The following is a 9,612-nucleotide window of genomic DNA, read 5'->3' on the forward strand; positions in this document are numbered from 1 at the left end:
AAGTGACCGAACTATATATGAATGCTAGAATAGAGAATGGCTCAATTATTTCTATGATCAAAGGTGTTGATGTAGAAATTAATCTCGATGATTTTCGGAGGATGTTTAATCTTGTTGAATCAAATTTGAGAGTTGAAAATTATGTGCATGATGTCAATGCCATATGGGCCGAGGTACGCGATGCAAACGCACCGCTATCTCCGAAGGTTAATGGTGTTAAAAGAGACTTGAAGAAGGATTATTGATTGTTGTTGGATATTATTCATAAATGTGTAGAATCACATTATCATTGCCGTGATAGATTGTCTAAGGAGAAATTGATGATTATGGATATTATCTTGAACAATGTTTGTGTGGATTGGGGAGCTTTTATGTTTGGGAGGTTGTGTGAATCTATAAGGAAGGCCAAACCTTTAGTTGATGGATGGTTCCAACAAGAGATTGGTTACGGGTTTGCCGTTGGTGAGATTTTGAGAACCAAGAATGTAACCCTTACAAAAGCCAAACACATTACCAACCATAGCTACTTGTTTCGGCCACCCAACTCAAATGAGCCTAAAAATCCCTCCTTACCCTCAAGCCTACTTGTTTCCTAAATCTAAGACAATTTATCCGTGAGCCGAGTAATGAAGGTTCGAATTCTCCCACCGTGAGATCCAATGAGGAACAACATAGCCACCCAAGCTCTACACCCTTACCCACTCAAAACCCGAACCACCCGAACCGCCCCATTCTTGAAAGTCAAGGTTTTGAAAATAGAGTTGAGGAGAATGTTGTTGTGAATGATGTTGTTGAAGTTGGAAGTGATGATGAGACACCTACAATTGGAGCGGATAGTGTACTCTTGGAGGAGTTCAAAAGAGCACTAGATTGGAGATCATGGAGATTGGGAACCCATAGTGTGTTGGCCGAAACAATAGGGCCAAATACTTTGGAAAATGAAGAATTTGTGTTGAGTTGGTTGGGCACAAGAGATCTTGCAAAGGCTACCCGGCTTTCGGTGATTAAAACTTGTTTTTCTACTAAGCTTGCTAGGAAGAAGAGAACCGAAAAGGGAATGATGGTTGAAGCCACAACCGAGGAGCCTTTAGGAGAGTTTGATTCAAATGATATTCGCCGTGCCACTGCTATGTCTTTAGTAGATACCCGAAGAGGACCCGGTGAGGGATCTTTGGTGAGAAGTGATGATGTACGGCCCTTAGGATTTGATCCATATCCTGCAAATTTTGGGGATGCAAATATGAATGAAGATTTAAGCTTTGAGTCCTATTTTCCACATCCCGAAACGGAGGTTACGGGATCCATTCTTGAGGAAGGGAATGCACCAAGTCAAGGGATTTCTTTGAACTTGGATGAAACAAGGAATTTGCCAACTTTGCCTCCTTCCTATGAGTTTTATGATCAAGCAAATCCAAGACATCAACCTACTTTACTTCTTTGCTACAACACCGAAGAGGCCGAACCAAGCTTTGTTGATGCAATGATCACCACACCAAGAGATGATTTTGCACACCCTTTGCCAATTTCAACCGCACCCGTGCAACATGAACCCTTGTTCAATGCACAAGCCTTGAGAGAAGAAATTGTTGGAGATGTTAAGGCAATTGTACAAGACTCTACGGGTGGATTGAACACAAAGATGGAGGCAATGGACACAAAGCTTGATGACTACCACAAGGAAATGGTGGATCGTGCAACACAATTATTTAATAGGCAAGCCCTATTAAAAACCGAAATTGACACGGCCAAGGAAGAGTTGAAGAAAGATGTGTTGAAGTTGTTCAATGAAATGGGAAAGCATGGGTCCGATACTACGTCGCGGCTCAAACTTTTGGAGCAACAAGTACAAGGTTTACTCACGCAATCGCGTATTCACATGGACCTTCTAGAGGGAGTGCGTGAAAGGCAAGATTCTTCCACAAAGAGCTTTCAACGTTTCATGGATGCTGCCGAAAAGGGGGAAGGATTGGCACGTCATTTTGTGCCACAAGCATATGCGCAATCCCGAGCTCCAAGAGGACCATTGGTTGAGCCAATTCGGCCAACAACACCAAGAGCTCCAAGCCGTGTGAGTATGATTGATTACCTCAAGGGAACTTGTCCAAGCCAAAGTTCTACATCTTTAGGAGTGTTGCCACCGACGCCAATTGTTCCAATGCCGAAGCCAATTGCAACAAGAGTTCAAAAATTGCAAGAACTTCAAACGGAGTTCGGACACCGCAATGAGCAAATGTGTGATGGCCGAACATTTGATGAATGCATTTTCTGGCATGAAGCAGGAGTACTAAAAGGGAACAACATACGGGAAGCTTATGGCAACTACATCACCGGGCAAGTGACCGCACCGTATCAACACAAAGGGCTAGAAAAGGACTTCAAGAAGCTAAGAGAGTTCATCAATGACAAGCTAAAAAGGAGGTAACAATTCGAAAGACAGTTTCAAATTTTTGGTTGTACAAAAATATTTTAGCTAGCACACTTCTTTTGACATCTTATATATGCTAAGCTAAAATGGGTTTAAATTGCATGACGATATTAATTCGTACCATACTAAGTGAGTCTTAGTTAATTTATTTATTTTGTGTTTATGTCACAAGATTTTAAAATTGGACTTAGGAATTACATGTGAGACGTACAAATTGAGAAAATAAAATTGAAAGGGGGAAGAAAAATTAAAAGATAAAAATCAATACGCAACCCCGCGTTATAGTCTCAATATACGTTTAGGATTGTCCAAAATTAAAATCTCTAAGTCACAATTTTTGTTAAACCCGTCAATTGGCTAGTCGAAATAAAATTGATTAAAAAGAAATTATTTTTCAAAATTGACAAAGCCAAAATGACATGGGTATAAGTTTCGGCATCATCAAAAAGGGGGAAATTGTTAGGAATATATTGTAAATTTTGATGAGCCGAATGTATTTTTGAAAAATCAAGTAGTCCCCAATTTTATTCTATTTGAGTCAGTCCTTGTCTACGGAGTATGGTGCACCTATATCATGCAACCCATGTACAAGTCTGGAAAATCATATTTTGATTTTCGATGTTAAGCGGGATTATAGCTTAACATAATTATGTTGCGGAGAAGTCACCAAGAACCATGCTAGAGGAGTTGGAAGAAATGCGTGTGAGCTAAATCAAGTGATCCTTAGTTCAAATCTCCAGTGAAGTAATTTTTAAGCTTGCTTTGGAGACTAGCTTGGACCGTATGGGAGACTAACTCCACCGTATGGGAGACTAGCTTCACTGTATTGGAAACTAGCTTGGATCGTATGGGAGACTAGCTTGAACCGTATAACCGTATGAGAGACTAGCTTGAACCGTATAACCGTATGAGAGACTAGCTCAATGTATACGAAGATCGTATGGGAGACTAGCTTGGACCGTATAACCGTACGGGAGACTAGCTTGAAGAAGTATGAGAGACTAGCTCAAAGTATACAAAACCGTATGGAGACTAGCTAAATGGAGACTAGCTAAATGAAGACTAGCTAAGGAGAGACTAGCTAAGACAAATGCACAAGTCTCACAGAAGCCATGCACCATATGGAGAAACATACCAAGTATGGTGGACTAAGCTTGAAATTCGAAACAGAGCATCTCACCATGAACAACAGTGAAGTTTTTACAGAGGTTCCAGTATATTATTTTACAAGGATCATGAAGGAGAAAATATCTGATATATTTTCATCTGAACATCAAGTTTTTACGGTGGAACCGGAGACGCTCAAAGAAGGCTGATTTGCGGAGAAATAATTTTATACTCAAGCAAGAATCAGCAGTTAAATTATTTGATCAACTTGACATGTCAGAGCATTTATGAAGGAGAAGAAAATCAAGCACGCCGCGCCGAACTTATTCAAATTTTGGAAGCTACAAAATTCAAGACACGGCAACGGGCAATTTATTCAAATCATCTGACAAAAAGGAGAAATGACATCTACCTACAATTGCAGATCAAGTTGACAAAATTATCAGATCAACTACAATTCAAAATGGACGATCAAGATCGAAAGTTGATCAACGGGCAATTAGCTTTCTTTGGCTATAAAATGCCCAAGCAGACTTGAAGACAAAGGGGACTTGAACATGGCTGAAAATTGAGATATACAAGCAAGAGAAAAGCAAGCAATATTTATATCAGCCTAGAAGCAATATATTGAGCTATACACGATAGAATTCAAGTCTGAGTGAGAGAGAAATTTTATTTCTTTGTAATATTCTCTACTGAGTGTAGAAAGAGGGCGGAGTAACTAGAGAGAGTGAAAAACCCTGGTTGAGTGTAGCTTTGTGCGTAGCACTCGTGGTGAAGGGCAGAGTAACAAGAGGAGCTTGTGAAAACCCTTGGAGGACGTAGCTTTGTGCGTAGTTCTCATGGTGTAGGAGTACAGCTTGGTGCGAAGTACTCGGGAAGGCGGAGTAACAAGAGGAGCTTGCAAAAAACCTTGGAGGAGTGTAGCTTTGTGCGAAGCACTCGGAGAAGTGTCGGTGGACACTTATTCACTATTGTATCTGGGTGATCGAAGAATAGTGAATTTCCTCCTTGAAGTGAAAGGAGAAGAGTGGACTAGGAGGATTACACCACCTCTGAACCACTATAAATCTCTCTCTCTATTTACTTACTGCTCATACATTTTGTGCATGCTTATTCTAACTACGATCTAACCCGATTACGATTTATCGCGTATCTTTATCTGTCTGGGTTTGATAGTTCCCACGTTTGCATGCGAGCCAAACTTTGCGTACATTATATTTGAACCACATTAAGTGTTTCTAACGTATTGCATGTTTAGAATCTCTCTTTGAGCACCACACTATTAAGCATAACACTATACCGCTACCTATTCCGCTGCACACTCTAAGTTGTTTATCTTGATGATGCTTGTTACTTAGAGTTGATATAATTAAAGTGTTATTTGCCTTGTGTGTTTTGCGAAAGAATTTGAAAAGTTAGAGAAGTCTATTCACCCCCCCCCCCCCCTCTAGACTTCTCGCCACCCATTCGGGACCAACAATCCCCTTCTCATTATAGAAACTATCCATTAGGAATTCACTGCCATTATCAGTTCTAATCATCTTGATTTTAGAAGAAAACTGTGTATTCACATAGTTATAAAACTTTTGAAACAATCCCTTAACTTCTGACTTGCTACTCATTAAATGTACCCATGTGAATCTGCTGTGATCATCCACTATGGTCAAAAAATAGTGTTCTCCCTTCAAAGAGGCAACTGCAAAGGGTCCCCATACATCCAAGTGTAACAAATCAAAACATTTATCAGCTCTAGACTCACTGAGAGGAAACTTGGATCTTTTATGCTTAGCAAATTGACATATATCACAGACAAAATCAGAAGTTTTGCATATAACATGATTTATTCCTTTCAAGGATTGTATCTTATTCAAGGGGTAGTGTCCTAGTCTATGATGCCAGACTTCTAGAGACACACTATTACATTCAGCAAGCTTATTAACTTGAGACTTCTTTCTTCCAACAGGAGGATCAGTAAGCAGATACAAGCCACCTCTTTCCTTAGCAAAACCAGTCACTGTCCCATGAGGCCCCTGAATATTGCAGAAGTTAGAACACATGACAATATTGCATGAACTATGTCTTGTTAATTTGCTAGCAGATATGATATTGAAGGTAAATGAAGGGATGCATAACACATTTCTTAGCAACACATTTGAATGCAGTCTGATTTCCCCTATGTGTGTTACATCCACAGCTTCTCCATTGGGCAATTTGACAGAGGTACCTTGCACTTTATAGTAATTTTCAAGGTATTCTAAGGAACAAGTTATGTGATCTGTAGCTCCTGAATCAAGTATCCACACAGCATGAGAGTGTAAATCATCATTGATATGCAAGTTAGAAATAAACCTGCCTTCATTCAGTTCCTCAGAGTGACTTCTGAAATCTGATCTCATCCCTGGCTTGGTTACTGTGATGGCAGCATTACTAGAGGATTGGCTATCAGCTTGATTCCCTTGGTTTTGACCTTGCAGAAGTGTCAACAATTTCTGAAGCTGATCTGTTGATATCCCTATATCACCAATTTGGTTAACAGAACTTGGAGTATCAACACTATTCTTGTTTCTAGTTTTATATCCTGGAATCCAGCCTGGAGGATAACCATGCTTTTTGTAACATTTTTCCACAGTGTGGCCACTCATGTTGCAATAAGTACACTTAGGTATGTTCTTCCCTCCATTATTTCCATACCTCTTTCTGTTATTTATACTGGAGGCTGCTACCAGGTTTTGATCATCTGTAGGCTGATTCTGAACAGCATTAGATTGAATCAGATCAGTGTTCCTTTGATTAATAGTGCCTTTGATCTTCCTTTCTAACTTCAAAGCCATGTGAAGGACCTTTTCCACAGAAGGAATTGAATCCATAACCAAGACACTAGTCTTAATAGACTCATATTCATCAGTTAGGCCCTCTAGGAACCTGATGACTTTGTCATCCTCTCTCTCTTTCTGAATTTTGCTAAGTGGAGTACATGAGCATCTAGGTCGACACTCACAAACAGGTAAAGGCCTCATAGAATTTAGCTGTTCCCATAGACCATTACACTTAGTGAAATACTCGTTTATAGATCTATTACCTTGCAGATTTCTGAAGATTTCATTCTGCAACTCAGCTATCTTGTGAGGATCCGATTGTGAGTATCTCTTCTTAAAAGCACTCCAGATATTTGCTGCCATTTCATAGTACAAGACACTCTCAGCTATGGTTGAATTCAGCGATTTCAGAATCCAGGAACAAACTATGTTATTGCACCTCTTCCACACTGGATATCTCGGATCTGACTCTCCTGGATTAGGAATTGTTCCATCAACGAAGCTGTACTTGTTTTTAACTTCCAGAGCTATCTTCATGGACCTGCTCCATGAAGCATAGTTGAGCTCGGAGAGGGGAGGAGAAACCAAAACTAAATTTGGATTTTCTGTGATGTGAAGATAATACGGATCATCGAACTCCTCATTCCTTTGATTCAAAGTTACTGGATGCTGATTCGCCGGAGGTGATGGATTGCCGGTTGAGGTTCCCTCTTCGGTTGCATCGCCTGTCACCACAGCAGCGGCATAGCTCCGATTTCGCTCTGATACCATGATGAAGAACTCAGAGCATCAAGCTAGCTAGATAATTGAAAAGAAAGGGTGTGTTTATTCATGGTGGTTACTGTTTCATTGAGAGCAGAAGAAGAATGTGTTACAGAACTATTATGAGACCAAGCTCATTTATATCTAAAGATGGAGAGGCAGTTATAACAGAATCATCCACCTAAGCTACAGCTAAGCTGACAGCAAGGCAGCTCAGACAGCTCATCAACTCAGCAGAGAACAGCAGAGAACAGCAGCAGCTTCTAGCTTGTTTATTATTTCATCAAAGAGCAGGAGGAGAAACGCAAGATAACTTTTAGCCTGAAAAAAGAGATTGAGAAGCTAAAAGAGTGAGAAGAATGAAGCTGCCATGAAACTTGAGGCTTCTGAGAAGAGGGTTCAATTGTTGGAGGAAAGATATTCTCACTTGGAGAAGTATTTTGGAGTCAAAGAAGGCAAAATGGCTGAAAATCGTTATGGTGATTGGATTGCTGACAATCGAACCCACCCTGATTCCACTCCAGATGCAATGGGGAGTTGCAGATCAAAGATGAAAGGTATAACAATCTTCTATATATATATATATATATATATATATATATATATATATATATATATATATATGAATATGAGTTTGTCTAGTGAAGCAGGTAGCAATTGCTATGAACTAAAAGAATAGTTTCACTGTATGTAGGCACGTTGTTGAACCACGTAAAATATTGTCTTCTTTATTTTTTTGTCTATTATTATTATTTACTGATCTTGTTAATCTTAACGTTAAAGTTCTCATGTGATTCTGCATCTATATATATACCCCATTGATGATTGATCAATGTTTATGGCATGCAGCAGGTGCATCTTCCTTCACAGTGGCTTCAGCTGTGGTGATTCTCAGTGACAGTGATGAAGAGAGGCCTGTGGATGAAGGGGCCTCTCTACCAAACCTCTGTGGTTCACAAGTTTTGGGACAAACAGAGAAATCATCTTCCACTCACAAAAGCCAAGAAAAGAAAGAAGAGTGTGTGGTGAAGATCGAGGAAGAAAAGAAGCTTAAGAAAGAGCCATGATGGTGGAGTTTCTGTTTCTCCAGGGAAGAAAATGTATCTTCACGATCTGCAGGACCATAGAGTGAGCTCGAGAAGTTGCAGCCATGGTGGTGATGGATCAAAGGGCGGTGCAGTAGCCCCCCCTTCGAAAGGAGGCAGTTCTGAGGATTCAGAAGATTCGTATACTTACTTGGGATCCCAGAAAGCGAAAGGAAGAGTGCCATGGCTGCTCGAACCTGACATGTGTTTGGCGTTTGAAGATGATCCTGAACTGTGTATGGATGCTGTTTGTGCACTTTATAGACTGCAACTTTCCCTACCGTCGTCCTTAAAACGCTTGGATAAAGAACTCGATATAGTCAGGTACACAACAATCGCCCTGTGTCAAGTATTCTCAATTTTCCCATACCTTTTCCAATCATATCCAATAGTTGAGTAATAACTTTACAACTAATGCAACCATGTATATTAGTCTCTTGTTTGTTCTCTTTCGTTTTTTTTGCATAATGCTTACCTCTCATTGGATAATCCATAATTGTTACATATGTGATTTTCTATTTTTCTTTTCATGTCAGGGTGGCCAAGTATCTCATCCACGACGATCCAGAGAACAAGCTGAAACGATCGGTTACAGAAGTGAGCAAAGACGTCATTGTTGAATGTAAAAGATTGGCTCTTCATCACAGGGCGGAGCTGTTTCGAGTATACTGTAGTGGTAAAGATCCTTTCTTCTGTTACAGTGCTATATGCTCCATGTTCTAGTTTGCTGCAAATTAAGCAAACTGTACATATTTGCTTAATTTCAGTCTTTTGCTGTTCTTAGGATTAATCCCACCAGTCTTCACATTTGATAATGTTTTGATGTTCTTAGGATCAACCTCAACATCAGCCTTCACATTTGATAATGTTTTAATTTGCTGTTCTTAAAATCAATACCCAGCATCAAGATGGTGTTTGTCTAACTCTTGATGCTTCAATTCATAGTTTGGCATTGTTTAATTTCATGGTTACCTTAGAAAGCACCAGAAATCAATGTCTATTGGTTTTTTTTATGGGTTTTGTTGGCTTTATAGTGAAATTACTCAGTATGGTCGATTTAACTCCTAAATTAGACTTTTAAAATGAAAATGCAAGTTAATATCAATAAATTATTTAAAATAGCTTCTCCATTTTTAATTTAATGGCATGAATAAGCCAAGTCAAAAAATTGTTTACCACACCCATTTTTAACTGTTTACCAAATAGTTAAAGTTAAACAAACTTTGATTGATAAGTCATTATCTGAATACCATTGTATGTAGCAGGGATATACAGTCCCGACCGACACAGGCTTAGTTACGTTCACTAGTTCAGAGAAAGGGAGGGATACTTATTTATGTGGTATCTGTGTTACACAACCCTATATCGTGCCCTATATCGCGGACTACTCGAAACTATCACAATTTCCTATCCT

At 39.5% G+C, this 9,612-nt stretch overlaps 3 protein-coding genes across 3 annotated transcripts; 2 read left to right on the forward strand and 1 right to left on the reverse strand.

Moving 5' to 3' along the window:
* Nucleotides 1-5,219: 5,219 nt before the first annotated feature.
* LOC109166149 lies at nt 5,220-7,122 on the reverse strand. Its single transcript, XM_019315036.1, has 3 exons — nt 5,722-7,122; nt 5,347-5,565; nt 5,220-5,231 (listed from the first exon to the last, which is right to left on the reverse strand). Exons 1-3 carry the CDS (start codon nt 7,120-7,122, stop codon nt 5,220-5,222), a joined length of 1,632 nt encoding a protein of 543 aa, XP_019170581.1.
* A 324-nt stretch (nt 7,123-7,446) lies between these two features.
* LOC109166156 lies at nt 7,447-8,180 on the forward strand. Its single transcript, XM_019315050.1, has 2 exons — nt 7,447-7,670; nt 7,966-8,180. Exons 1-2 carry the CDS (start codon nt 7,484-7,486, stop codon nt 8,178-8,180), a joined length of 402 nt encoding a protein of 133 aa, XP_019170595.1. The 5' UTR covers nt 7,447-7,483.
* A 31-nt stretch (nt 8,181-8,211) lies between these two features.
* LOC109166164 lies at nt 8,212-9,165 on the forward strand. The gene is made up of 2 exons (XM_019315063.1): nt 8,212-8,522; nt 8,735-9,165. Exons 1-2 carry the CDS (start codon nt 8,212-8,214, stop codon nt 8,919-8,921), a joined length of 498 nt encoding a protein of 165 aa, XP_019170608.1. The 3' UTR covers nt 8,922-9,165.
* The last annotated feature ends 447 nt before the right edge of the window (nt 9,166-9,612 follow it).

The sequence above is a fragment of the Ipomoea nil genome, unplaced genomic scaffold (genome assembly GCF_001879475.1).
Source record: "Ipomoea nil cultivar Tokyo-kokei standard unplaced genomic scaffold, Asagao_1.1 scaffold0317, whole genome shotgun sequence".
In the NCBI taxonomy this organism is placed as follows: domain Eukaryota; kingdom Viridiplantae; phylum Streptophyta; class Magnoliopsida; order Solanales; family Convolvulaceae; genus Ipomoea; species Ipomoea nil.

Bases quoted from the DNA above. Each gene is read 5' to 3' on its own strand.
- LOC109166149 (XM_019315036.1), bottom strand. From the start codon at position 7,122: ATGGTATCAGAGCGAAATCGGAGCTATGCCGCTGCTGTGGTGACAGGC. The intron at 5,566-5,721 runs GTAACACACATA...TGCAATATTCAG, and splicing joins CCAATGGAGAAGCTGTGGAT to GGGCCTCATGGGACAGTGAC.
- LOC109166156 (XM_019315050.1), top strand. From the start codon at position 7,484: ATGAAACTTGAGGCTTCTGAGAAGAGGGTTCAATTGTTGGAGGAAAGA. The intron at 7,671-7,965 runs GTATAACAATCT...GGCATGCAGCAG, and splicing joins TTGCAGATCAAAGATGAAAG to GTGCATCTTCCTTCACAGTG.
- LOC109166164 (XM_019315063.1), top strand. From the start codon at position 8,212: ATGTATCTTCACGATCTGCAGGACCATAGAGTGAGCTCGAGAAGTTGC. The intron at 8,523-8,734 runs GTACACAACAAT...TTTTCATGTCAG, and splicing joins AAAGAACTCGATATAGTCAG to GGTGGCCAAGTATCTCATCC.